Here is a 24,896-nt window from a genome sequence, read left to right on the forward strand (position 1 = left end):
CTACTTTGGACTTAACGGACTGAGCTTATAACTCTCTTGCATTCTTTATGACTTTTTTACAGTGGTTGCTGGCAGTCCTGAAAGCAGCTTTAGTCTCAGTACATCTATTACGTTGGAAGCAATGGAAAAAGTGATTTCTGTGCACAATGGCAGCAGCACATTCTGGAGAGAACCACAGCTGGCTGTTAGGTTTTTGCTGGAATTTTTTTGAGCGTATGAAACGGTCTATACCTTCAATTAACCATTCGGTCAGGTCTGATACTATAGAGGACACATCTTTTTTAAACATGGAACGCAGAGGTAGATCTGATATAAATGTACGGAAGCTATCCCAGTCAGCCATAGAGTATCGATATACTGTACAATGGAGAGGTGCATCTGAGGATTTATTACATTTCGTTTTTACCTTAACTGATACAACAGTGGTCGGAAGATCCAAGTGGAGACAGAATGGAAGCTGAACACAGTTCAGGGCAAGTTGTGAGAAAACAATCTTGGAGATTTGAATACTGGCCGTCAGTATCGGGCACACGGGTGCGTTCGTAAACAATCTGAGTGAGGTCATAAGCAATGGAGAAATCATGATACCCCTAGCCACCCCCACCATACCCTTTAAGTACCAGCAACAAACCTGCTAGCTTCCTTTTTTTCGAGATGACTTCAGAAGACAGGGTCAGTGTCTTCAGAGCTAAGTTAAACAATTCTTATCTATAACTGTTAATAATGCCTACACTTGTGCACTATATATATATATGTTTTCTATTTTATTTTATTTGAATTTATTTTTTCTTATTGCATTTTTGGCTTAAAACTCGAAACAACTCTACTTATCCTGTTCTGCTAATTTTCTTGTTTTAAAATATTCTTTGTCAATTATGTCTGGTACTACCCAAAACCAGTCCTTAAATAAGATTCTCCAATCCAAAAAACATAAGCCAACTTCACAATTCCCATTAATGGAACGTAATTATCAGGTGATGCCGGAAGGTTCTACCTCGAGGTATCTAAAGCAAAGTAAAAAAAAAAAAAAAAAAAAAAAAAAACTTCCACGGATTAATATGGAAGGGGAAACTATCTTAAAGTACTATCCTAAACTGGGAATGGGGCAAAGGACCTTACCTTTTTTTTTTTTTTTAATGGAGAGTAGATAACACAGTGGATGTGTTATCGGCAGCTCCAGTAACTCTTACTTCTCCTTTTTTGTCCCCCAGTCATCATTTCCAATGAGTGATGTTTCTTACAAAGGGTGAAGAAAAAGCTGCTTCCCAGGTCGGTAGTACTTTGTGAACAGTAGTCTGGGATGCCGGAAATTTTCTGTCTCTATGTCTATCCTTGTGGCCATGTCACTAGTAAGGGTGCTGGAGGTAAACGTTTTCATCTGGGCTGACATTAACCGCCTGATAGTCAGACCTGAACCTTGGATTAACCACTAAGGAGGCTGTCCTATCAGCAGGTGCAAAGTACTGGGGCTGCTGTATTGGCATTTGGTGAATGCATTCTGGACCATGCAGTAGTCTCTGGTGGGGCCTCTCGATGACATACTAGTGGGTAATTGTTACAGCTTTACCTTATGTGCTACAAAACAAAAAAAAAATCTTCCCGTCTTTTCTCTCTCTCTCTGTACTGCTCTAACCAAGTATGCTGACCTGTTCCACAATCCCAAAATCCTCAACATGAAATATCTCCAAAAAGAACACACGAATAAACCTAGAACCCCATCCTCCAATGTAGACCCCTACTACCATGTCTCCTTTTCCAACGTCAGGAGTCTACGTTCTAACCTTCCAGAGGTTGAAACCCAATTGCAGGAGAAAAAACCAGACATATTTTTTCTTAGTGAAACTGGAATAGGGCCGACCACCTCCCTAGATGAGTTCTTAATTAATGGATACTCTAACTTAACATCTAAATCTGACCCCCAAGATCGGCATGGAATATGTGCCTACATTAAAGATGGCTTCCCGTGTGGCAGGGATATCTCTAGAGAAGACCCTAATTTACCTTATATGTGCTTCCGGGTTGCACTTGCTTACACCACTGCATTTATATTTGCTCTTTATCGCCCCAACAACAGCGGAGTTACTATCTCTAAAAGTATATCGGAGAAAATTGACCACATCCTGTCTGCTCATCCTACGGCTAGCATTCACATTTGCGGTGACTTCAACATCCACAATGTGGAATGGCTGATCCACTTAAATAAGACTGATGATGAGGGGAGGTTCTGTCATGATTTTGCCATTGCTTATGACCTCACTCAGATTGTTCGCGAGCCCACCCGTGTGCCCGATACTACCGGTCAGTACGCAAGCCTTCTAGACCTTTTTCTCTTCACTTCCCTGGAGCTATGCTGGTCCAGAGGTCATCTCGTCGACAAGGCCAAGCTATTTGCTAAGAACTGTGCAGCAAATTCTACCCTATGCGGCGAAGGCCATCAACTCCCCGTATTTCCTCCTACAACACACAACACGCTAGGTAACATACAAATATCTGTGCATGAGGTCACCAAGCTAATCAAGAACCTTGATTCCAGCAACTAGCCCTGATGGTATTCCAATTATAGTGTTAAAAAAGTTACAACCAGAACTTGTCCCCATACTTACCAAACTGTTTAAGCATTGCCTTAAGGAGAAGTGCTTTTCAACACTCTGGAAAACCTCATCAGTATGCCCTGTATTTAAGAATTCAGGTGATAAGTCATCTCCCTCTCAATACAGACCAATAAGTCTCCTGAGTGTCATGAGTAAGTCGGTGGAATCCATATTAAATAGAGAAGTAGTTAACCACCTCAGCAGAAATAACCTTTTTAGTGACACGCAATATGGCTTCCGTTCTGCTAGATCTACAGCAGACGTACTAACAGTTATATCACATAGAATTAGCAAATCTCTTGACAAAGGCTTCATTTCTAGGGCAATTGCTCTTGACATATCAAAAGCCTTTGATAGAGTATGGCATAAAGGCCTACTTCACAAGATTTCCTGCTACGGTGTAACTGGAAACGTTTTCTCTATCATTAAATCATTTCTCTCTGATAGGCTCATAAGAGTAGTGGTTGATGGGCAGAAATCAGAGGGCCATAGTATTAATGCTGGAGTCCCTCAGGGGTCCATCCTGGGCCGAACTCTACATCAATGATCTCCCAAAACACATACTAAAATCATTCGTTGACATCTATGCTGATGACACTACTATCTATGGCAACACACTAAAGGCCCTAAATGACAACGTTCTCTCTGATTCTCTCTCCTCAGATCTTGAGCGTGTGGTTCAGTTGGGGAAGAGGTGGCTGGTTACCTTTAATGCATCTAAGACCAAGCTCCTATCATTACATCATAAACGCTCTTATCCCCATCTGGTATCAATTGAAATGAATGGCTCTCGTCTAGGGGAGGCTCCAGGTTTTGATATGCTTCTGGGTTTGATCTTTACTCCTGATCTGAAATAGAACACATACATCAAGTCTGTGGCCAAGGTCGCTGGGAAAATGGTGGGATCCTTCTACCGCTCCAGAAGATATCTCACTAATGACGCAATTCTCTATCTGTATAAAAGCCAAGTACGTCCAAGAATGGAGTACTGCTGCCACATCTGGGCAGGAGCTGCTAAAAACAGTCTATCTTGCCTTGACAGAGTACAAAATAGACTTTGTGGCTTGGTGGGGGATGCCCTTTTCTCTTCCCTGCAACCTCTCTCCCACAGAAGAGACGTTGCGAGCCTGTCTCTGCTTTATAGTTATTTCCATGGCAATTGCTCGTCTGAGCTTCATTCTCTGATCCCCCCTCGCCAATCTTTCATGAAAAGCACCTGACTAGCTGAAACCACTGTCAATAATTTTCCCCACTCTTTATCCGTGCCTAAATCAAAACGTAGATTCCATGAACAAAGCTTCTTTCTTAGAACTGCACGGCTGTGGAACTCTCTGCCGCTTGCTTGTTCCCCCCCCCCCCGAATTCAACTTGGATGTCTTCAAGTCCATACAAACAAATTCCTGATGAACCGCCCCCTTAAGTAATGACACCTTATCAAATCCCCAATACTAACTATTACTACGATACTATCCCAGTGATTACTGTACACACAATAACCCTTATCCCCGAGTGGCTCCTGGGCCTTGATAAGTGGTGACCCCCATGTAAAAAAAAAAAAAAAAAAAAAAAATGACATAACCTCCCCTCATCATCGCTCTTGTTTGAGTGAGTTAACCATTCCACAATGTGAACATTGAAGTCTCCACATACGTGAATATTAGCTGAAGGATAAGCAGATAGGACGTTGTCAATTTTCTCAGATATGCTTTTAAAGATAGTAATTTCGCTGTTGTGGGGGCGATAGAGAGCAAATATAAATGCAGTAGTTTGAGCAAGTGCAACCCGGAAGCACATATAGGGTAAGTTAGGATCTTCTCTGGAGATGTCCCTACCACATGGAAACCCATCTTTTATATAGGCACATATTCCATGGCTATAGCGATCTTGGGGGTCAGATTTGGAAATTAAGTTAGAGTATCCTTTAATTACAAACTCATCTAGGAAAATAGTCTGTCCAATGCCAGTTTCACTTAGAAAGAATATGTCTTGTTTAGCCTCCTGTAATTGGGTTTCAACCTCTGGAAGGTTAGAACGTAGATCCCTGATGTTCAAGAAGGAAACATTGTAGTGGGGGGGGGGGTCTACGTTAGAAGTTAGAGATCCGGGTTTAATCGAGTATTTTTTATTGAAACTTACATGATGGATTTTTGGGAATTGTGGACCAGGTCGACTGACTTGCTTGAAGCAGGGCAAAGAGGGAAAGTAAGAGAGAAATAGAAATGAAGAAATATTTATTTTTTTGTAGCACATGAAAAGTAAAGCCGTAATATGGCATCGAGAGGCCTCACCAGAAGCTACTGCATGGTCCAGAATCCATTCACCAAATGCCAATACAGCAGCCCCAGTACTTTGTACCTGCTGATAGGACAGCCTCCTTAGTGGTTAATCAAAGGTTCAGGTCTCTGACTATCAGGTGGATAACGTCAGCCCAGATAAAACGTTTACCTCCAGCATCCTTACTAGTGACATGGCAACAAGGATAGACATAGAAACAGAAAATTTTTGACATCTCTGGCGGCTGTTTATGTAAAATACTACCAACCTAAAATACAGCTTTTTCTTCTCCCTTTGTCAGAAAAATCACTCATTAAAATACGAGAACTGAGTGACAAATAAAGAGAAGCAAGAGTAACGGGAGCTGCCGATAACGCATCCACAATGCATTCTCTACTCTCAAAAAAAAAAAAATTATTAAGTATTGTACTTAATAAAAGTCCATTTGGCATGTTTAGGGAGATGTATGGTGAAAGATTCCCCTCTCACTAACTGAAAATGAATACAATTGCCAAATCTGTTATGCTATCAACTTGGGGGGGGGGTTAGGAAATTAGCATTTTCAGATCTATTTATGCTCTATTTCAAATCTACTTGCCAGATAGAATCGGCACATTTTTCCATGCGAAAACCATTTACACAGTAATAAAATAATGAAATAAAAATAAAGATTAAAAACTGAAATAAATATAATATTAGCACTTGCATCTAGAAAAGAAATATTACAAAATTCATAACTTAACTGCTATAATAAACGTCCTTCGTGGCTGCAAATAGGAACTGATTTAATATCAGATATTATTTTTAATCTAATACATAAAAAGCGAAATGTGTGTGTGTGTGTATATCTCGCAAAAACTTTCGATACACGTGACGGATCCTCACGAGATCGGTATCATTTTTAAGCTTGATAATATCGAAAAATTGGCCAAAAACATTCTTTCCTTCACCCTCGACTCAGCTGTTTTGTACAAGGAGGAGTCCCTTTTTTTATCAACATTTTAGTAAGTCATCGTCACCGTTGCATTGACTATGCTTAATTTTGATGTTTGCAACTTCTGGTTTTGCCATGGACACATCGGCAAAAACGTCACGTTTTTTTCACCTTCTTTTTCTCCTTCATATTATGGGTTCGAGTTTGTCTGCCTACTACCATTTTATCCTTTTTTTTTATTTTAAATACTTCTCTTCACCCAAACTGCCTACTGTTTTGATTCTTCCCCCCTGCTATTATCCCTTTTTTTTAGCGCCCACCCTCCTTCTCCCCCAGGGTTCATTACTACACCTCTACACACCTGGGCAGTGCTGGGTACCCCTGCTAATGATTCATATTTCTGTAAAACTATAATCGGACATATAAGCATCTTTTTGGCTGAACTCCAAGCACCGCAAATCATGTCAGGACATATAATAATATATATGTCATATAAGAGGAAAAAGGAAAAATCAAAACAAAAGAACTGTCCAATTTCCTGAAGATGAATATTTTATTTGAAAATTTGAAAACAAAAAAAAACAAAAATTTCAATTTTAATTTTAGTAAATAGCAATATATATATCTATAAAAGTGAAAATGTCTGTGTGTGTGTACATTTCCCTACCAAATAACTCTGTCAATTTTCCATCTAGAGACTCTAGATTTGACATAAGGAGTATTGAGATTTGGGAAAATTTGTTTAATTGGTTTTTGGCCAGAAATTTGGCTGTCAAGGGGTCAAAGTTCTATGATTTGACGTTTGAAAACCCTACCAAACTCCTCCGCTGATTTTTGGGTCTAAACACTTGAAATATTAAATGTAGGTTATTTGGACATAGATGAAATTTTTTTAATTTGATTTGAGCCCCCCAAAAATAAATGTTAAGGGGCCAAATTGGGGTCAAAGTTAAAAATATTTTGACCTCTGCGGTCTCTACCAAATTACTCAGTCAATTTCTGGTCTAAACATTTGAAATTTTACATAAAAGTATTCAGAGATTGGGAAAGCTTTTTAATCGGTTTGGGTCGAAAATTTGAGCTGCCAAGGGATCAAAGTTAAAAAAATTTGACTTTTGTGGTGTCTAGCAAACTATTAAGCCAATTTAGGGTCTAAACATTTGAAATTTGTACATAACGGGTACTCAGACATCTGCCAAGCATTTTAATCAGTTTTGGGGCAAAAATTTGGCTTCCAAAAGGTCAAAGTTGAAAGAGTTGACCTTTGCAGATTCTACCAAATTTCTCTGCCAATTTTGGGTCTAAACACTTGAAATTTTAGATGTAGATAACTTGGACATGGGTAAAACTTTTTATTTGATTTGAAACCAAAATAATAAATGGTAAGGGGTCAAAATTGGGGTCAAAGTTTAAAAAAATCTGACCTCTGCTGTCTATGAAATTACTCAGACAATTTTTGGTCTAAATATTTGAGATCTTACATAAAGTTTATTCACACGTAGGCCAAGTTATGGTACATAGGGCCCGAGTAAAGCAGAGCTGAACTGCTAGTATTTATTAAAAACAATTTCACACTTGTCTGGTTTTTCTAATTGTTAAATCTTAAATATTTTTGAAAGTTTTGTCTTCAACTTAAATAAAAACCCAAACTATTTTTTGAAATAGTTTTTCTTTATTTGTTTTTGCTTCATTTGCATTATTTCATTACTTTTTTTTTATTATTTAAAAACATTTTTTTTTCACTAAAAACAATACTTTTCTTTCTTTTTTATTTTTGTTTCATAGCACCGAAATGGAATCCAACAATCAACGTCATCTTCGTGGAAATTGGTTAGCCTACTGGGAACACGAACTTGGTGTGTATGCTGTCGGGCTGTATGATTTTTATTAATGTTTTTTTTTTTTTTTTTTTTTTTTGTTATTTTACTTTCTGTAAAAGGTAAAACAAAGATAAATTTTAAAGATCTAAAAAAAAATATTTGATATTAGTACTCCCTGTTCGTCTTTCTGCTGTTCCTAAAAACAATTTTCGGATTTTCTTTTTTTTTTTTTCCAATTTCCGTAAACCATAAATTAAACAGAACAAATGATCGGATTAAATTTTCCATATAAAATGCCAAAGTGCTTTCTCTTAAGACTTGACCATATCCAAACTGAAATACACCAGCAATACACCCCTTCCCCTCAAAAAAAAATTCAGCAGAAAAAAAAAAATTCAGCAGAAATGTGCTGTTTTTATGTAAAAGAAAAAAAATGCAAAGGAATGGTATGGCTATGATTTGCTTAATTTGTTCTGTGCATTCTGATGACAGTTTTGACTCGCTCTTATCAAGGCAGAAAATGATCGGCTTTGTGTTTCAATCACTTGTTCTGGTATAGACCTGTTGAATGGATTTTTAGTTAGATAAACATATCCACACAAATCTCAATTGAGTGTAAAATCAACTCTCTCTATTGATTCAAACACTTTCTCACAGATGTTGCATCCCTCTGCCTGTTCTACAAATACTTTAATGGTGAATGCTCTGACGAACTGCAAACACTTGTACCTCCCCGACGTAACTACCCCCGACAAACCCGACAAGCTACTAAGTCTCATCCCTTTACAGTAGAGATCCCTAGGTGCAAGAAAGCCTTTTACTCCAATAGTTTCTTCCCCAGAACTGCGGGTCTTTGGAACTCCCTTCCGGGATTCTGCTTTCCCAACTGCAATGATATGCAGAAGTTCAAGTGTAATGTTAACAAACATTTTTCTACTCTTCTCCCTTCATAATGACCCCGCTAATTAATTCCCTAATAGTAGCCCCCTGCTTCAAAGTGGCACTGTGCCTTGTTTGGGGTGAAAATTGAATAAAAAAAAAAAAAAAAAAAAAAAGATGAAGCTACTCTCTATGCCTACAAATCTAATATCAGCTCATGTATGGAGTACTATTGTCATTTTTGGGTTGATGAATCTGTTTCATTTGAGGGTTCTTGATAAGGTGCAGAAACCTATCTTCTCTGCAACCTTTCTCACACATGATGTGATGTTGCTAGTCTCTGTCTTTTCTATAAATTTCATTAGGGCATGCGTTCATCAGAATTGTCTGATGTTTTCCCTGCTTCCTTTGTTTCAACCCATTTGACTCATTAGTCTTATGGTCGCAATCAATTTGCGGTTTTGATACCTCATAACACAGCTTTTTATTCCAGTAACTATATGGCAATATATACTACTATATATAGTAATGATAATTAATACTATATATAGTAATAATAATTAATAATAAATATTGATATTTACAACTAGAAATAAAATAGGTCTAAGGCTCTCCAAATTCGGACTAAAAGTGTCTACAAGGGGCCATGGCACAGTGGTTAGAGCACTTGGAAAAATCAATTGTAAAAAGTAACTTTCTCCCGAAGGTTGAAGATTCAATTTTCAGTGTAGGTGACTGAAAAATGCAATTGCAAATTACTTAGGACCTCTATCCAGTCATGGTTGACAGAACGAGAGCATGAAGTAAATAAAAGGTTTCGTTCAAAATCTCAACCAAATTCCTGAATTCGACAAACATTCTAAAGCTCAGCAACATACACCTGAAGGTCAGAGGTTACATCGACTGAAACATTGTAAAAATGACAATCAAGAGTTTGAAGAATTCAAATAATACAAATGTTTCACTTACTTATATATTGTTATTACTAGCAGTTCGTTCGACGTTTGCCTGGTTGTAAAGTTCATTTAAATATATTTTAATGCGTGCAGATTTCATATTCATTATTATAGAGCAAATTCTCTATGGATTATTATATTGTACCCAAAGCTAGGATCAAAATCAAAACATTCAGTGCTCCAATGTGTTAATTATACCAGTGTGTTTGTCTTGATTATTATTGATCTACAAGGCCACAACATTTAAGACTTACATTCAATACCTCTGTTCAGTCTCAAGAGACAATGGATATTCTCTTTAAAGGTAGCTGCATGTGTAAATATGAGGTAAGGGTTGCACAAGCTCCAACTACACCTCTCCTGAATTAGCACTGCTTGAGTCCAATGGCAAGGAGAAGTGCTAGACGACTGGAAACAATGCCAAGATAAACAGATAGCACATACAGCACCTGGAATTCTCAAATGGTCACCCATTTTAGTACTGACCAGGCTCAACGTTGCTTTACTTTGGTGATCTAATAGGAACCGGCGTGTCAACGTCAATTATGCCATATACATACATAGACTTACATTGCCCCAACATATACTCCTATAAATTTTTTTTCTTTTCATCTTTTGTCACAGGGCTCAGTGATCGGACATCAGTGTTCAATTTTAAACATATCAAACTACAAACATTTTTGGGTAAGTTTGAATCTTTTCGATTCATTTTTAATTCTATGTCATGTTTTTAAAGAAATGTGTTACTCTCACAATGACCTGCTTTAGTGTTTATAGCAGGGTACACCATTTAATTTGTTTTTTTCACAAATTTAAATCATGGATGAGTCATGTGCAATGCATAAAGAAATAGCTTATGTTGAAGTATAGTCAAATTCAACTTATAGAACGCCACTATGTCTTGTACCAACCAACACCAAACAGTTGTTATATCTAGTGCCTGAAACTCGATATTCAACATTCTGTTGCTTCATCAATAGTATTTCAATGAGTTAAAACAAAATATAAAATGAGTTAAAGTACAGAAAATTATTGTGTCAATAAAAGCAAGAGGTTGACTCAAATCAGAACGTTTGCTGATTCAAACCTAACAGCAAAACCAATATGACACAAACTTGAACAGTAATGCGAATATGACCTAACAGTAATATTGATAATTATAAACGTTGACACAATCCAAGAGTAATATACAAAGTTACTCTCTAATGATTTGTGTGTAATCTTTATATAGCTAGGGTAAATGCATTTTGCTATTTCAAGGGGTATCCAGTGAAAGCATGTACACACCGTTCACAGGTGCTTCTGCGCATGCCTGTCACAAATCAAACAAATCAGCATGGTATGACATTTTTTGACCAAATCGATTCTATTATCAATATTGACTTTTTTTTCCTGATTCTTTCAAGAATTCAGTATTTTATAGGAAGTAGGTAGGTGAAGATTGCCCACATCCATAAGTGAAAATGATTTTATGTAACCGACTATTTGAATTTGGTACTTCCAGGTCATAAGTCTATGTCATTATCCAATTCACCACCTCCTCTTCCTCCTGCATTAGAAAAAAGATTTAATGTGCCATATACGGTCACCTTTTCTTTTCCAATATTAGATTGGCTAGTCAGGAGTCCACTAAATTATTTGTATAGTGCACAGTGTGCCTGATAACTGAAAGAATAAAGAGTGCAGGTCACATGATCATTATGTTCAATACTTGCAAAACCAACCCTTGAGAAAAAAGCTGAAACGCTAAGTATTAATTATTGGGGAGTGGCATGCGATGCCTTGCAAATAACTATTACCAATATATTTATTTACTAAGAAGTTATTAAAGAAGGTTACATTAGCAAAAAAATATTATTCATTGAAATTATTTAGTGAATAACGACAAAAAAGATTAAGTATATAATCATAGTATCAGAGCAGATACTACACTTTGCTATTAGCCAAAAGGCCAAGAATAAAAATAAAAACTGTTGAATATGTTTTTTAATTATTTATTGGATTCTTGAAAAGATTTAATTATAGTTTTAAAAGAAACGTAGATTTTTATCAAATGATATTTTTTGTTGTATATTTTCAGGTCATAATACCAGTATTAGGTCACTTTGCGTTTTGGACAGTGAAAACTCTTTTATCAGTGCCAGCAAGGACAAAACGGTCAAACTGTGGTCATTAACCAGTTTTGGAGACGGTTCTGGGAAGTACGTACATGAAACATAGGATTTATTCCAATTTGATCTTAATATAACTATGTTCATTTAATATAACTATGTTCATTTAATATAACTTTAAAACTTTATTAAAAACTTAAAGAATAGCATCACATAACGCAGATTCAGTTATGTTTTTTTATTGAACGTATATATTATTTTCTGGTTTGCACTTTTCAAGTACATGCAAAATTATATGCATCTGACAATTCTTTCGTTATTGTTCTCCAAATCAACACAGACGAATTTTGTCAACATACAAGTTTATTTACAATTCACTTTTGGCCATTGACAAGAGTGAGAGACATGGAACAGAACAACTGAGTTTAGTGATGTGTATGGTGATGACAGAACTTGTCATTCACATTGGATGACTGTTCATCTTCTCTTTTCCTCTCTCCCTGGTTGTTTATGTTAACTGTCTTATAAAGACATCAACTGACATTCTTGAAATGTAAATAGTTAAAATATTTAATTGTTTTTTTATTTTGTGTTGTGCAATTATAACTTCCCAACCTGGAATGTAAGCCTTTCTTTGTTTTTGGTGATAGTCACAATTCAGATCATTTTTATAGGAAACAAGAATGTAGATAAAAATCCATCTGGAATGTGCATGTGTGCACACTTCTGATTTTATCAGCATCGTCCCAGCTCAATATCCAACAGTTAATAATAAAGTTAATTGCACCACTTTTATGTTCCCTTATGATGATTTAAATGTTTTGTCCAGAATTTTTGCTCCAATTTTGATCAACATCTTTTAGGAAAATGTCTATAATTTGAGATTTATGTTTGAAGGTGATATTAAGGATAAATGTCCAGGCTAGGTATATGGAGAAAATCATTTGATAAATACAGGGTTGCTAGCCACTTTGAAAATCACATTAATCCTAGAGAATCCAGGAAATTACTGGACTTATGAGGAAAAAAATGCAATTATCCTGGAAAATGCTGGAATTTAAATGATTTAATTGTAAAACGTATTTTTTTACATATAATTATTTCCAGTCAAACAACGTCACAGCTCACAAGAGACATGACAGCCAACAAACCAAAACTCGAGTTTTGCCCCTATTTGGGCTCATCAGTTAGACATCTAAACTCAAGATTTGAAACCCGAGCCTCTTGCATGTGAGGCGAGTACTCTGCCACCTGAGCAACTGCGCCATACACAAGAAAATCTATTAACTACCACAAATCAAGCAAACTGCGGTGAAATCCGACAATAGAATGAACCTACTTCGTCTCAAACAAGGGGTGTGGTCATCCAACCAGCATAAACCCAGTTGATGTCTCACAAGTAGGAATTCCATTCAACATGCTAACTTAGCATTAGTAATAAAATTTTCCAAATGTGAGAGATTATATAATAATTTTCGCAGTCAAACAATGTTGGAGCTCACATGAGCCATGACAGCCAACAAACCGGAAGTCCAAGACTTGAGTTTCACCTTCATTTGGGCTCATCAGTTTGACATATCCAAACTCAGGATTCAAAACCTGAGCATTTTTAATCATTGTACAAAGTTTTAACTCAATAGTAAAACATTTAGATATCCTGGAACTTAATGGGTTAATGTATTTTTTTTTTTTTTTTTTGTGTCATTTATAGATTCCAATCTAATCTCTCCAGGTGTTCCTAATTGTGATGGTACAGACATTCTGTGATGGTTCGAGCGGTGTTCATCTTAGGTGGGTTGAACCAGCTCTCCTCCGACAGAGGAAGTTTTATAGGAATATTAAGTTCACAAGCAGTCCCTAGTTACATGTATATCCCAGTCAGAGGAGATGACGACAGTGCTAGAATTTTGCAGTTTTTGCAGGGAAGGGTCAACACCCTTCTACATACAACACCTGATATTCCTAAATGGTCACCCATCTCGTGCTGAGCAGCTCAATGTTGCTTAACTTTAATCTAGTGAGAACCGATGTGTCAAGCTGATTATGCCGCATATAGCAGCACAATGTCAATTGAACAGAGATATTCACGGGAAGCAATTTTATTTGCATAATTATTCTTTATTTTGACTGTTTTAACACTCGGTAGTTGTCAACATTTATGAAAAAAATTGAACACTGGAATCTGACTGCATGTTTTTCTTTTTGTTTTCAGATGTGGATGTCAATGGACCTATCGCTTGCATAAGAAATCTGTCTTCAGTGTTGGATTCTTGGAGAGCGTACGATTAGTGGCATCCTGTGATAGCACAGTACATGTATGTAGAATTATGACAATTGGCGTACATACACAATGCCCTCCTCCTCACTCCAAAACACTGACTTTTTTGGTACTTATGCACTTATGTTACCGTGCTGAAATAATAATGTTATTATTTTGAAAACCATTCTTAATATGGGGAAGGGAGGGTGTTTTGTAACTGTTCTGTACTTCCACCTAACAATTTAATAAAAAAAAATATATTGTGAAACTTGAATTTAACTTGAAAATACTATTAAAAAATAGCACAGTAACATAAGTGCATAAGTACCAATTTTTTTGTATGTAGAATTATGACAATTGGCATACGTATACATATACTCCTCCTCCTTACTAGAAAATACTAATTTTTTTATTTATTTATTAGAACACTATTGGTTAAGTTCCAGTTATATAAAAAATAGCCAGACTTTTTAGCCTATTAAAAACAGGCAAAAGTTAGAGCCTGTTGACTTAGAGTACTTTATGCGAAATTGATGGTACAATATGATTAAAATTTGTGCTCATTTTTTTTTGCATTAAATACTAATCTCTATTAATCTCTAATTGTGCATCAAATCGATACCATAATACTTAATTCACTGCACCTTATCATTGTAAAGGTACATACAAATTTTCAGCCAGATTTCCCCAGTAGTTTTTAAGAAAAAGTAAAAAAAATTAGATAAGGCTAGGATCATGATATAAAACTAAACACAAAGCAAATTAGTAGTAAATATTTTTTTCTGATGAAAAATAAAGTTTTTGTTATTCTTTTGTCTGTTTTTAGATCTGGGATCCGTTTCGTGGTGAATGCGTGCGTCAGTTGGAATCTTCAAAAAACAGCCCAGTTATTGCCCTTGCTCCAATCCCTGCTCCTAGTTGTATGATGATAACGGCTACCAATGATTCGACCCTCAGGTTGGTAACTTGTTTTTTGGAAGGATTTTTGGTGCTTGTTTACATTGGTAATCTTTTAAACCAACACATTTCAGGTGAAAACATTATTACGTATTTACTTGTCAGTGTGTAATTAGTATAAATTAAAGAAAATGATCAAGTAGAAAAATAATTATAAGTAAAAAATAGAATTTTATTGCATGTGGAAGAGTTGTGCAACTAATTTGGTATGACAAACAAGGGAGATAAACGATGACTTAAATTAGGGTCCACCATCTGTAAACCGTATATCTGAGAATGTAATTGTGGCTGAGTTTTTAAATTTAAAATACTTCTAGCACATCATATACTGGATCATTTTTCATAATATTTTGAAATTTAGACTAAATTTACCATGACACATAAGTATGTAATAATGCTTTCACTTGAAATGCGTTTAAAAAATCACCAATGTAAACAAGTACTAGATTTTTTTTCTTAGCATACTATGGGTGATGGGTTGGGTTTGGTTGGGGAGTAAGTGGAGCTCTGATCGGATCTCTAAACAAATTGGACTTTTTATTCACAGCTGCGATTTTCTCTTCTCAGGTTTTTGGATTTGCGGAAAGCTGAATATGCTCATGAGTACCGATGTTCTCCACTGTCAGCAGGTAAGGAAGTGTTGTTGTGAGAGTTTAATTTAATTTCTCCATTTTCCACATAGTCTTATTATTACCCCATTATCCTTTCATTGTCTAAAATTCCCAAATGGCCACCCATTTGGTACTAGCTAGGCTCAACATTGCTTAACTTTGGTGATCTGAAAAGAACTGGTGTGTCAATGTGATTATGCTGTACATAAACATATACACACAACCCAATTAAAGATAAGCAAGAAAATAGCCAGAAAGATCTGGAATAACTCAAATTACATTAAGGAATGGCACATCGAAACCAATCTAAATGATAATCTTATAAAGAAAATCATTTTGTGCCGCTATGGTCAATGTGCAACCCATGTCTGACATGTTTTAACAAATAAAAAGAATAAAGTACCTGTATTCATTGGTCCCCTTACAAAGGAGGGATTGGACCTAGTAATTCACTCCCGTTCATTTGTTTGCCCTTTTTTCAATAACTATGCCTTAGATTTAAAAAAAAATTTGCACACAAATTAGTCATGGTGAAAATAAATTTTTGTCAGAACAGATTTTCAGGGATAACTCTGCTTGAATTAATGCAAGTTCTTTGCTTTTTTTTTAATCCAGACAAAGCAGATTTCTCTTAAATCCCTAGAGCATCTCATGAACGTTAGTTTTAAGCATTTTTTTTAATAAGAAAAATCTAATTTTCTCTTTTATAACAGTTGTTGCTGAAAGCTCAAATGTTAAATTTGCTATGAAGGCTAAGATGTCAAGCAATTTGAGGTGGGGAGGGGAGAGGACATAAATAGCATTAGTTTTGCCATACTTCAAATGATTCATGGATAAAAGAGGTAGAAGACTTTTGTTTCATCAAAATGTCTTCATGTGTAATTTAAAACATATCGGTTGATACTTTCAGTATGAAGAAGAAGAAAGGTATTGTAGATTAACATCCTTTGCTAAATCATCCACCACCTTCATTTTAGTCTTTAAGTTTTATGCATTTACACATTTTTTAACTTAATGTAGACAATTGTTATTATATTCCTCAATTAAACATTAGTTATCCCCTTGCTGATTTTTATTTTTAAGTGATTATTTAAAAAATATTTCATATCAACAGTTGTCTAGGCCAAACTACATAATGTTTTAAATTTAAAATTTGAATTCCTTAATTTTTTGATTCTCCTTGTTTGTTTAGAGTTTGCCTCGAAATTTGCTTTCTTATTCTTATTGATCTTTTCAATTACAGGTCTGATTCGCTCAGTGACAGTGAGCCCTGACAGCAATTGGGTAGCAGTAGCCTTTTCTTCTGGGATTGTGTCTGTCCTTGATGTTAGAACTGGTACACTTCTTGGACAACGTAAAGGACATGATGGCGACATACTCCAGGTAAATGGGGGAGGGAAAGTTACTACCAACTTTAATGAACTCAAATCACACAGATAAATTGCCTTTCAAATGACAAAAGAGTTTTTTTTTTCTGTTTTTTTTTTTTTTTTACCTGAGGTGGGGGTCATCATGGCTTGAGGGTCACTCTAGGATAAGGATTAATGAATGTCAAGTAGACAGTGAGACAACACCCTGATGATCAACAATGGGTTGGGTTTAATTATAAGGGGACAGTTCAACAACTTATTTGCATTAAACTTGAAAACAAACATGTTATAGTCGGCTGGGATGCAGCCACATCGTATTGTGTTCCACAGAAAATAAGCTCTGCTCATGGAATTTTTGGTTAGTTTTAGGCATAGATAGAGTGAGGGAAATTGTTGACAATTATTGTAGCAAGACGAGAAGTTGTTATGGAAGTTTTACAGGAGAAACCAAAGATTGAAGCTAAGTCGAGCACCTATATATTACTTTGGTATAAAGTTTCAATTTTGCTATATCACAGGCCATCAATGTGGCTAGTAAAGAAGACAATTCTCTAAAAATCGAAACAGAACTGAATAAAAACAGCAGATATTAGACAAATAAAGCGCTCAATATATAAATCTTAAATGATTGGTAAAATGTTCTTTAGCACTTTACTGCAGTTTCATTGTATCTCTGATCATCATAAGTATCTCTAATGAGTAATTCATTTTGGTGCTCAAGGAAAGTGTTTTGATTGATGCCAATTTAAGACATTTTTGATGATTATTGTGATGCTGTTGAACTGCAGTAAGAACATTTTATTTTCATTTATTAGTGACATGTATAATCTCTCTTTGTTTGCATTAGACTTGAAAACGACTATCTTGCAGTCAATTGTTAAGCAGTTTTATTAATGAAATATATAATCTTTATCTCTCTTTTTCTATATATATATTGGTGTTAAGCTTATTAATCAGAATTGAGAATCGAAAAAAAATCAGAACTTTTTAGGGTATTGGAATTGGAAAAAATTGGTGCCTATTTTCGGATGTCAAAATCGGTTTTTTTAATTATTTATAAAAATTTTCCATGGATTGTATTAATGAGATGATAAATATTTATTGATGCTAAACTACCAGTAAAACTAAAATCGATAGATCACTTCCACAATTGTAATTTTATGTTTGCAAAAATATATTCACATATTACATAAGTTTTTGTTTGCCTCCTCCCTCCCTCCTTAAAAATAAAATCAAAGCAAAATAAAATCTATATTTACGAATTAAAAAAAAATCAGAATTAGTAATTGTATTGAAATCAGGATTTTGGAACAGAACCGGTAATTGTATTGGAATCGTCTTATTACTAATATATATATATATATATATATATATATATATATATATATATATATATATATATATATATATATATATATATATATATAAACATGGCAATTCATCTGGCATATTGATACTCGATTCAAACTTGCCTATTTTTTTTTCTTTCTTCCACTAGAGTACTGGCTTGAATATATTCCATTCTATGCCAGTTGTTTTTCTGAAAATATTTATTTTGTTTAAAAAAACTTTGGAGATATTTTTTCCTTAATTATCAAATATTTCTGAACATTAATGGATAAAATCAGGAGTTATTTCCCTTGAATTTTGCAAAAATAAAAATCTAAAAACATTTTTAAATTTAAAGAGAAGTTTCCACATTAATTGCACATTATTATTATTATTATTATTATTTTTTTTTTTTTACCAATAATCATATCTTTAAAAAACCACGATTCACCCATATATGGGGTATTGTTGTCACATCTGGACTGGTGCATCTACCACTAGTCACTCACTCTTTGATAGGGTCAAAAAAAAAAAGTCTCAAATCTAATAGATTTTGCACTGTCGACGAAGATTCAACCTTTGTCTCATCACTGCAATGTCGTATCCCTGTGCCTGTTTTACAAGTACTTAAATGGAATGTGCTCTGATAAATTCATAGCACTTGAGCCCCCTCAACGTATATATTCTCAACTAACCTGACAAGCAGCAAAATTCCACCCTTTCACTGTTGGGATCTCTAGATGCCAGAAAGCCTTCAGCTCTAATAGTTTTTTCTTTGGACTGTTAGATTTTGGAATTCCCTCCCTGTTTCTTGATTCCCTGACTGTACTAAATTGCAAAAGTTTAAATCTGATGTGAACAGACATGTTGCTGCTCAACTCCTTACAGTTCCCTGTTAGACATCATTCTAAATAGTAGCCCCTTAATGTTCCAAGTGACAATATGTTTTGTTTGGGATAAAAAAAGTAAAAAAAGAAAATCCTTTAAAATCATATATATGAGAAAGTCTTTTGCAAAAAAAACATCTTAAATCAGATGGTTCTGTTGCCTGCTGTCAGTTATCCAAAATGCTCCAAAGTTTGTCCCACATTGACATCGATGCCCCAAAGCCACTCAAGATATGGAGGCGATCAATTGATGACAACCTGAAACAAGAATAGGAAAAATGGAAATAATATGCCACTACTTTTGAAGGCCAAAAACCACTCGAGGATAAGGGTTTATATAGCACACGTGTGACCTGGACTGCATCAAAATGTCTGAATGACATGATTTTGTCTGTAGTACATTGGATGGAGAAAATTGTCAATCATACTCTATAAGGTTCCTATGAGAAAATATACCACATAACGATATCTCAACTGGTACGGCCGCATAGCTAGGTGTCAGTCATCCAAAATGCTCCAAAGTGTATTTCACATTGATGATCTAAAACCGCATGGTAATCTGTTGTACCCCCTCGACGAAAATATCCCCAGCAAACAGCGAAGTCCCACGCCTACACAGTCGAGATCCCTAGATGTAAGAAAGCCTTCTACTCTAATAGCTTCTTCCCCAGAACTGCAGGACTTTGGAATTCTCTTCCAGTTTCCTGCTTCCCCAACTGTACTGATATGCAGAAGTTCAAGTGTAATATGAACAGACATCTTGCTGCTAAACTCCCTACATAGTACCCCTGCAACTTAAGTCCCTGACAGTAGCCCCCTACATCAAAGTGGCAAAGTGCCTTGTTTGAGGGTAAAAATGTAATAAAAAAAAAAATCTCAACCAATCTACTACAAGCCTATGGCATATTGTTATCATATTTGGGCTGGTGAATCTTCTATTTGTGGGTTCTTAATAAAGTGCAGAAATTTATCTGTAATTTGATTGCCCCCACTCTTCTTCTCTGCAACCTCTCTCTCACAAACATGATGTTGCTAGTCTCAATCTTTTCTATAAATACTGCAGGGTAGAATGATAATCTGACCCTAACTTGCTGGACTACTTTGTTTCGTCATATGTCGAGAACATCACCAACATGACCTCCTACAACACAAAAGCCAGCCTGATTGCTGTCATCTGCTGAATATTCGCCGAGCTCCTGCTAGTGCTTGTAGAAAAGGCATGCTCCCAGTTCTGGACCCATATCGAGGTGGTGATTGAGGCTGAAAGCAGATACATTGAATAGATGTCAGCTCTACTAACTAATTAAGTTACCTGAATTTTTTTTTTTTTTCAATAAAAGTTTTAAAATAAAGTTGTAGTATTGTTTTTTTTAGGACGACAAATTTATCATTCCACCCTGTATTATAGCATATGTTCTTCAGAATTGTCTGGTCTTTTTCCTTTGCTTCAGCTTATTTGACTCATTGCTCTATCGGACTTCATCAATTTGCTGTTTTGTAATACAGTTTGCTATTTTAGTAGTTTCTTTCCAAGAACTGCAAGCTTGTGGAAAACAAGATTAAGCTCAATAGGAATCTCCTGTCTTTGCAATAATCATCTTTTATTCTTGTTAGCTCTTTACATCAAGTGGCTTCATGCCTTGTTCGGAGTGATTTCTATAGCAAAAAACAACTAAATTGTGTTTGAATCTTTGTCCTTTTTCAGATCAAAGCTTGTAATCGGCACACGTTCGTGACTTCATCCTTTGATCAGAGCATGCGGCTGTGGAACGCCAGTGACCTCAAAGAAATCTGCCAGTTTAAAGGTAAGAGTCGATTTGGAACCATTTTCAGTGGGATTTGATTCTGGATTTATTTCTATTAATCTGTTTGTTGATTATCTTGAATATTCACGGTATCAGCATTCCGAATATTTAATTACAATCTTGTGAGGCAGCAAACTAGACGGCATCCTTTCTGCCATGCTCTATGAGAAGCTTGGCATTGGTGGGATTTTAGATGGCCCACATGCCCAGTGTCTCAAATGGTTTGCTCATGTACAGCGTACCCCCCCCACACCAACTCAACAACATGCATGGATACCTGAGTACCAACAGGAGCAATTGGAGGCCGTTGGTCATGGTTTAGCAGATTAGCAAAGTGATTTCTCCAGTGGGTATTTATTGAGATTGGTGATTAGCTCTCCATTCTCTCTCTCAGCCTCTCATTGTGTTCTAACAGAAATGGCTATAAAGTTTATGGGAGTACCCAACAGCCAAGGCAACTCCTTATGACTGCCAAACAGCTTCCCACATAAAAAGCTTGTTGTTAACAAAAAAAAAAGCTTGTTTGAAAAGCTTGTTGTTAACAAAAGTCTAAGGAATAACTAAATTGCAGGCAAAGATAAAATCCCGGCAGAGATCTTCAAAACACAGCACTTCCATTACATTACCCACTGGTCTGGGAGACTGAAATTCTCACCCGAGACTGGAGCGATACACCATTGGTATCATTCTTTAAGTCATCATCATATATGAATCTTAAGATTCTATTGTTGGCATTGGTTTCCCCAATATTTTTCTAATCAGAATTCTTTCTAAGGGGCACATGGGACAAAATTGATATATGTATATATATATATACTAGCAGGAATACCCGGGATTGCCCAAGTCCATAAATAATAGAAGATCTGAAGTTCCATTTGGACACACCTGCTATACTAAGGATATTGAGCAATTTTTCATTATATGTCAATTCCATTGTGGGCAACATCAATACCCCAACCCTTTCCGAGTATATGGAAGGGGTGGTGGTTGGTAACTGTATTTAAATTTAACAATTTCAAAAACAAAAGGTACAGTAATCTTACTTAAAAAATGGATAAAAATACGAAAATGTAATCGGCCTCAAAAAAGAAGTACTTGACCACCTCCCTATCAGAAATTTTGGCACAAGGGATACAAAGAGAAGAAGCTTTTCTCAGGATATTGAGCACTTTTTGATCATTATATACCAGTTTAAACAACTTTCTTAAATGCTGCCTCAGTCTAGAAAGATTTCTTTTTACAGTCTGTTCCAAAGGCCATGTTACTTTACAGCTCATAAACTTCAGAATTTTTTTTTTATGTCTCCTTCAAAGTAGGAAAGAAAAAAGTTAAAAATTAAACGAACTGAAAGTAATTCAATTTTAAAAAATAACAAAATAAATATTTTTTTAACCAAAATACGTGTTTGTTTTAAAAAAAAATGTTTATCATAACTTATTGTGTCATTAAAAAAAAAAATGACCCATGCTGGGTGCAAACCTCAAAAGCTTAGCTTGTAAGCAAGCACGGTATCCATTAGGCCAACATGGCAAAGATATTTTGACGTTGCAAATTTATCTTTTTACAATGAAAGTAACGCATACGGTCCATTGCAATGGCTGAGTTACTTTGTGGGTGGTTGAAATTGTTTTTATGTCTAGTTTAAGGATAGGAGAGAAAAATCTTGAAAATAATTCAATTTTAAAAATAACAAAATAGAATTTTTTTTTATAACACTTGCAAATGATTTTTGTTTTAATTTCAATAATTTAAAAAATCCACTGATATGGGCCCACTGTTGCGAATTCCAAAAAAAGTATCAAACAGTTACGATTAAAAAAAATATATTTGTCATTTACATAAGTTTTTTTTTTTTTTTTTTACACAGTGGTCACCACTTATCAAGGCCCGGAAGCCACTCAGGGATAAGGGTTATTGCAAGTACATTACATTAGTGTGGAGATTTGATGAAGTGTTTACTTAAGGGGGCGGTTCATTAGGAATTTGTTAACGTTGGACTTGAAGACATCCAAGTTGTAATCAGGTGGGAAGCAGGCAGACGGAACAGAGTTCCACAGGCGTAATGATCATGCATTCAATAATAATCTAATCTTTAAATCTTTAATATTTAGCTGAGGGTAGCTTAATCAACTGCTGATAAGAAAAATAATTTTTGTTTTTAATTTGATAAAAAATTGCGAAAGTACAAAACAAAAGATGTTTAAAAATTCTTTTAACCCTGTTTAAATGCAAACGCTTACTGAAATGTTTTCAAAAATATGTTAAAAATAAAATACAAAACGTCTGCCGTTATGTGGGTTCAAAACACAAAAAGTAATAGTTATGAGCAAACCTTGGGATCCATTCAGCTACGCCGATGTACATAACATGACGTTGCAAATTTATCAGTTTGATATATATAAGATACTAGCCTGGGTGCCCAGTGTTGCCTGGGTGTTTGGAGGTGTGCTTTTAGCAAAAAAAAAAAAGAAAAAAGTGTTAGTAGGTAGGCAGGTTCGAACCCGTACCGAAAAGGAGGAAAAGAACATAAAAAAAATGTGACGTCTTTGCTGTTGCATCCATCACCAAACTGGATGTGGCGAAGGTTTAAATTAAGGCTAGTTAATCGAAAAGAGAGGATAACTTTCGAAAATATCGGCAAAAAAAGCAACCCCTCCCTGTAGAAAAGTGCCCAGTTGAGGGGGAAGAAATTAATGTTTTTAGTCAATTTTTCGATATTTGTCATCTGAAGGGTCGAGCTCCAAAACGATACCGATCTCATGAAAACCTGTCACCTCTGTTGAAAGTTTTAGGCAGACATATAAACATACATACATACATTTAGACAGGTGAGATTTATATAATAGATGAATGGTTTATGCATGCATGGATGTTCAAACCGTTTAGAAGGAGACGATTTTATGTGACCCTCCCCATCAAATTTTGCAGTCATTCAGGTAGAAAAACATATTTTTTTCTGAATTTACGATATTACGTGTCCAAAGGATCGATGGTTCCGACAATATCATATTCATGGTGGTCGTTTTTCGGTTTTTAAATTTTTGACTTTTAGCTGGACACACAAACAACTGAGATTTATATTATAAATTAAATATATTGTATGTCATTTATCAAGGCCTGGAGGCCACTCGAAGATAATGAGTGTTAGGTAAATGGCAAGATAACACTGTGATGATCAGTAATGGTGGTACTTGGGTAGGGTTTAATTATATAAAAAGACAGCCCAGCAAAAACTTATTTACATTAGACTTGAAAATGACTTATAGTCAGCTAGGAAGCAACACCCACACTATTGTGTTCCACAGATGGACAGATCTGGAAAAGAAGCTCTGTTAATGGAATTTTCATTTAGTTTTAGGCACAGATAGAGATTGAGGGAAATTGTTGACAGTTGTTATAGTAGTTGGTAATGAATGTTTTACAATAGGAAACCATAGTTGAAGCTCCGTCAGGCACTTACCATAATAGTAAAGATGAATCAGAGATAGACTTGCAACATCTCTTCTGTGAGAACGTGGAAGTAGGAAGGCAAAAAGATCTTTGCTCACTAGATTTGTAGACTGTTTTGTACCCTGTTAGGTATATAACAATAATAATTTAAAAACTATTCCGGATTCAATTAAAACAAAACATTTAAATGCAAACAATTGTTTCTGCTTATTTCAAAAGCATCCATTTTCAAAATATTTTCAAAAAGGCTTCATCAGTGTACATTTGTTTTATCAACTAACTCCTTTATCTCTGTTTTTTCATCTTTTCTCAGACCCAAGCTAAAAATATAAATAAAATATTTTCTTTTTATTTTCTAGGAGCCTCAGAACCTGTCCACTGTATCGGTCTCTATCGGAACCAAATCATTTCAGCAACTGCTGGAAATAAAATCGGAGTCCATTCATCTATAGACAGACATGTAAGCATTGCTCTTTTTAATAAAATCCTAGATGACCCATGCTATGTTGGCCAACGTTGGTAGATTGTATATGCGATAAATTGATGAATACAAAAACATAGATTCAACACAATCACTGGTTTAAGCAGCTGTAACCAAATCAATGGACAAAACCTTTGAAAAATTTTCAGAATATATTTGATGTTACAATAACCCCTTGCTC

At 35.4% G+C, this 24,896-nt stretch overlaps 1 protein-coding gene and 1 pseudogene across 1 annotated transcript in view; one reads left to right on the forward strand and one right to left on the reverse strand.

The window, feature by feature from the left end:
• LOC145256214 (WD repeat-containing protein 81-like) overlaps positions 1-24,896 on the forward strand; it is a 131,103-nt gene that overhangs the window by 100,376 nt on the left and 5,831 nt on the right. Inside the window, exons 18-26 of the mRNA XM_080114830.1 lie at positions 7,585-7,655; positions 10,079-10,138; positions 11,535-11,655; positions 13,778-13,880; positions 14,652-14,782; positions 15,350-15,411; positions 16,637-16,776; positions 20,685-20,784; positions 24,594-24,694. Coding sequence (XP_079970956.1) covers positions 7,585-7,655; positions 10,079-10,138; positions 11,535-11,655; positions 13,778-13,880; positions 14,652-14,782; positions 15,350-15,411; positions 16,637-16,776; positions 20,685-20,784; positions 24,594-24,694 — 889 coding nt within the window. The remainder of the gene's footprint in view (positions 1-7,584; positions 7,656-10,078; positions 10,139-11,534; positions 11,656-13,777; positions 13,881-14,651; positions 14,783-15,349; positions 15,412-16,636; positions 16,777-20,684; positions 20,785-24,593; positions 24,695-24,896) is intronic.
• On the reverse strand, positions 9,892-10,010 carry LOC145256560 (5S ribosomal RNA; annotated as a pseudogene).

This window comes from Euprymna scolopes, chromosome 32 (genome assembly GCF_053919585.1).
Source record: "Euprymna scolopes isolate OS-2025 chromosome 32, ASM5391958v1, whole genome shotgun sequence".
Lineage (NCBI taxonomy): Eukaryota > Metazoa > Mollusca > Cephalopoda > Sepiida > Sepiolidae > Euprymna > Euprymna scolopes.